Here is a 4,090-nt window from a genome sequence, read left to right as displayed (position 1 = left end):
AGGGAAGATCGTTTCGTCGTCCAGCTGGTCCTGCACCCACGTCATCAAGTAATCGATGTACTTCGGAGCCGAGCACTTGATCGGCTTCTTTATGTTGGTGCCGTCCGCCCAGTGGTACTCGTACCTGCGGGAAGAGGGAAGGAAAATAAATTCTGCGCTCCCAGAGTAAAAACTGCGTTTTTGGGCCCCACGGCTTCCTCTTTGTCTCAGTGAGGAGCGACGCTGCAACACTCGTACTCCTCAGAAGCGGTGAGAGCACGGCTTGGCTTTTTTGAGCTGCTCAGGCAAAGACAACAGGTCAGAGTTAACGCCTCCATCCCAGACGCCGCAGCGATTGCCCTCAGGGTTTGACCCTCCAAAGCGAACTTCTGCTTTGTGGCAACCTCCTCTGGCATCAACATCTCCTTAAAACAGGACAAAAACTGGCCAAAGAGGAAACGTCAGGCCCATCGCCCACCATCTGATTTAATTCACCTATGGCTTTCAGACACCCTCCAGGAATTCGGCACTCCCTCTCCCCTCACACAAGATGTCCGACTTCTCCCAGAGACCGCCCACGGGGCCGCACGCTAGCCAAAGGCTTTTGGAAGCCGCTGGCCCAAATCGACATGGGTGCTTATCAATCCCACGGCTCCTCCAAACCGGGGCAGACGTTGACCGTAACGCCAGGCGACAACACAACCCGCTTGCTCTGAGATCTTCTGCAAAATCCTTCAAAAGCGGGGGAAAAACCCCCATGTTTTGACTGTCGCCTCTTGGCCGAGGACAAGCAAAACCAAACGGTGCTATTTGAACAGGAAGTCATTACAGGAAACGTCCCCAAATATAGAAACAGGAACTTGCGATCTAGATACTTCTGGGTAGAAAACCCAGGCAGGATGTTACACGGCACCCTACAAATTCTGCCCACCGGCCAGACTCTGCGCTGCTGCCCCTAAAAATTAGGAACCTCGAGCAACCTTACAAACAAGATAGAGACCCTGCTGCAGCTTCACCTCGGCAAGCTACGCAAGCACAGAACTAACACCGTGTCTTCTCCCTGCAGGTATTCACACCTCCTAAAAACAACAAGGTGCCCCAAACACACCTTCGCTATTTCCTTTTCACCTTGACGATGCCCCGACCGTCTCCTACAAAGCAGTTACACTGCATCAGCTAGCTCAGCGTGCCTCCTGAAAACCACCGCCCGTCCTTCTCTCCCAGGCAAATCGAGAAACAAGAGCCCCTAAAACCGCTTTGGGACAACACACCCTCGTGCCCTTTCACGGCCCGTGCCAGGATAAGCATACTTCAGGCCAGGCTGATCCAAGAGGGCGATGACGCCAGCCTCAATGCGGTGTAGGGATCAGCAGGACCCAAAAGACTCTCAGCCGTTCCCCACCGCACCTGCCAGCCTCTATAAGCACCAAATGACACCAGGGGAGCACAATGCTGCGCCTTGACCTCATCTGGACACATCCCATCCTCTTCTTAGCTTCTTTCTACACACGCTTGAGCGACCACACACCCGCCTACTTCCCCACATTTAAACTGCGGCCACAGACCGCAGCAAACTTCTTACCTTGGTCCTGCGGACATGACTGGACAGCTCGCCTCCGTGCAGAACTCTGTAATGGTCCCGTACAGCATGTTGATTTGGTTGAAGAAATCCACCGCTGGAAAGGAAATGCATCAAGTTTACTCAAAGCACGAACACAAAGCGGACCGGAACGCCGGATCATTCTCGTTCAGCTGACGCAGCCTCCGAGGATCACTGTTGCAGGCGTGAACGTCCCACAAAACTCTCAGCAAAAACAAACATCCCCCTTCCGTACGGCGTCACGTGGCTGATGACTTTGAGACAGGTCAGCTGTCTAGGAATTTGAACTGCACTCTCGATTTCTGACCATCTGGTTACCGCCCCTAACCAATCTGTATGGCATGAAGCTCCACGTAACCTTCCACACCTTGGAAATGACTGCTTTAGGTTCCAGGCACCTTTAAAAAAAATTACATTACCTCAGAAACCTGATTGATTTTAATAATACAGGGGAGAACTTCCTGAGGTTGAACACTTGTGGCATGACTTACTGTCTTCCGTTGCTCAAAACTACTTTTTCCTCCTCTAACTTCCAAAGAAATAAAGTTCAAGACCAGGGGGAGCAACTGCTAAAAGCAAAATAAATTTGTAGTAATTGCCTTTTTAAACTCTGCACATAGCAATCGTAAAATGAAAACAGAAAACAAAAAACCAAACTCGACAAATCCAGAGTTCAGCGTAGAACACTGTTCCGCTTTTTCCCTAGACTCTTCGCTGCCACTGCTTTGTGGCCGACAGTGCCGACTTTGTAATTCCAGAGACCACCACTCCAGGCTTACGCCCCAGTACCAAAATAACCATTCACAAACCTAATCCCTTTTGCAAGCCTGAACTCAAAAAAATCCACCCCAAAACCACAAAGGTGCAGGTTTGTTTCCTGCTTTTCGCACGCTTCCAGAGTGCGACGCCTCTTCGACACAGGTCCTGTCGGCACGTCACACCACTTACTTTCGTTTTACCCCGACTCAGTTGCCTAAACAAAGCGTGCCTGGGATAAGAATTTCATTTGGGGAAGTTCTAGGTCCTTCTAGGGATACAAAAACCAGAGATTTGTTGTTTTTCCACTCTACCTCCACGCGGATCCCTCTTTCCTAGGACTTACTGTTAACTGCGATCCACTCGTTAAGGTCCTCTCCCTCCGGCAACATCACCGCTTGTCTAAGGTTACCGCTCCCCAGAGTCGCTTCGGCATGTTTCAGGAGTTCATACTGATGGGAGCCTTCGGGAATGTTCTTCTTGGGTTTGAATGTTTTCGAAGATCGACTCCCACTGACAAGAGAGAAAATGTTTCCAGTTAGTCCTTTAACAGCAGTCCCTTCCCAGAAACAATTCCCGTGTTACCCCTGGCACCCTTAACCGGGGTGACACCAGCCCTTCCCCATTTCCCCTGCCTTCAGGGCAAACAGATCCTACGTGCAAGCCAAAACGTTTCTGACAGCATCGCAAAAAAAGCCGCCCGCACACTTGCCTCCTTCGCCTTTTTAAGAATCACAAACCTTCTGTGCAAAGGCCCAGAGACTCATCAAGCAACAGTTGCTTTCGACCGTGGAAAGAAAAGCCCACGTAACATTGCCGGGGAAGAAAACGACCTGCCGACTGCCGCTAGGTGAGACAGCGCCAAACGTTAGACACTCAGCACTCAAATGCACCGTAGGAAACAGCCTGCTAAAAATAGCAGCTTAATAGACTCCAGCCCTGAAACGCAGATTGTCACCGTAATCTTCCCGTACTGTGTCGTGCCGACCGCTGTGCTCAGCAGCCGAGCCTTCGCACAACTCCTCGCCAAACTCCCCCTGTCCTGCCGACGGGGCCGGCAGTACCGCAGCCTCTCCCCAAACAGCCACCGCTGCCACAAACTGGATGAATTTCGGTACCTCTCCACCACAAATGCTAACTTTCAGACCCTGCCAGCTCTCTGCTTCCGAGCGAGGATGACGCAAACGACAGGACGGCCAGGGCCAAAGCACGGCTCAGGGAAAATGGCCTTCTCCGGCACGTGCCGCTCGGCATTGCCGGCTTCCTTCCCCCGCTGCACACAACCGGACACGTTCGGCTGGCACACGCCTCGCGGCAGCTTCCTGGTACAACCTTACGGCTTTGCACACTCTGTTTACGTGCAACGCTCGGTGCGCAAATAAGAGACCTTTACACCCAGCTTGCTCTTAAACCAAGGTCCTGCCTCCTGCTACAGCTGAAACGCAGGCCCAGCACATCGCTGACCCTAGGCAGAGGGTCCCAAAAGGCAGACCCAGCGCATCGTCAGCCCTAGGAGGAGGCTCCCCAGCTCCTCCTTACACCGCAAAATGCCTCCAGTCCTCATCCGCAGCACCTACCAGGCCTTAAGAGCCAGAAGCCTTCTCGTGCTTTATTCCCCTTCACATCTCTGACGCAGGTATGCGACAGCCGACCCCCTGCAGCTCGTTAAAGGTGCGTTTTCTACACCATAAGCCTGTAGATGTCCCAAATTCAGAGCGTTCCCCCTGCACTCAGGCCTGCCCCACCTCACAGGCG

At 52.4% G+C, this 4,090-nt stretch overlaps 1 protein-coding gene across 1 annotated transcript in view; it reads right to left on the bottom strand.

The window, feature by feature from the left end:
• MOB1A (MOB kinase activator 1A) overlaps positions 1-2,848 on the bottom strand; it is a gene marked incomplete at its 5' end in the record, with an annotated part of 3,879 nt that extends 1,031 nt beyond the window's left edge. The window contains 3 exons of the mRNA XM_009703564.1: positions 1-124; positions 1,562-1,655; positions 2,682-2,848. The exon at positions 1-124 is cut by the window's left edge and continues 7 nt beyond it. Of these exons, the coding sequence (XP_009701866.1) occupies positions 1-124; positions 1,562-1,655; positions 2,682-2,848 (385 nt within the window). The remainder of the gene's footprint in view (positions 125-1,561; positions 1,656-2,681) is intronic.
• Positions 2,849-4,090: the final 1,242 nt, after the last annotated feature.

The sequence above is a fragment of the Cariama cristata genome, unplaced genomic scaffold (assembly GCF_000690535.1).
Source record: "Cariama cristata isolate BGI_N322 unplaced genomic scaffold, ASM69053v1 scaffold24457, whole genome shotgun sequence".
Taxonomy (NCBI): Eukaryota; Metazoa; Chordata; class Aves; order Cariamiformes; family Cariamidae; genus Cariama; species Cariama cristata.
This window is presented reverse-complemented; position numbering and strand designations above follow the sequence as displayed.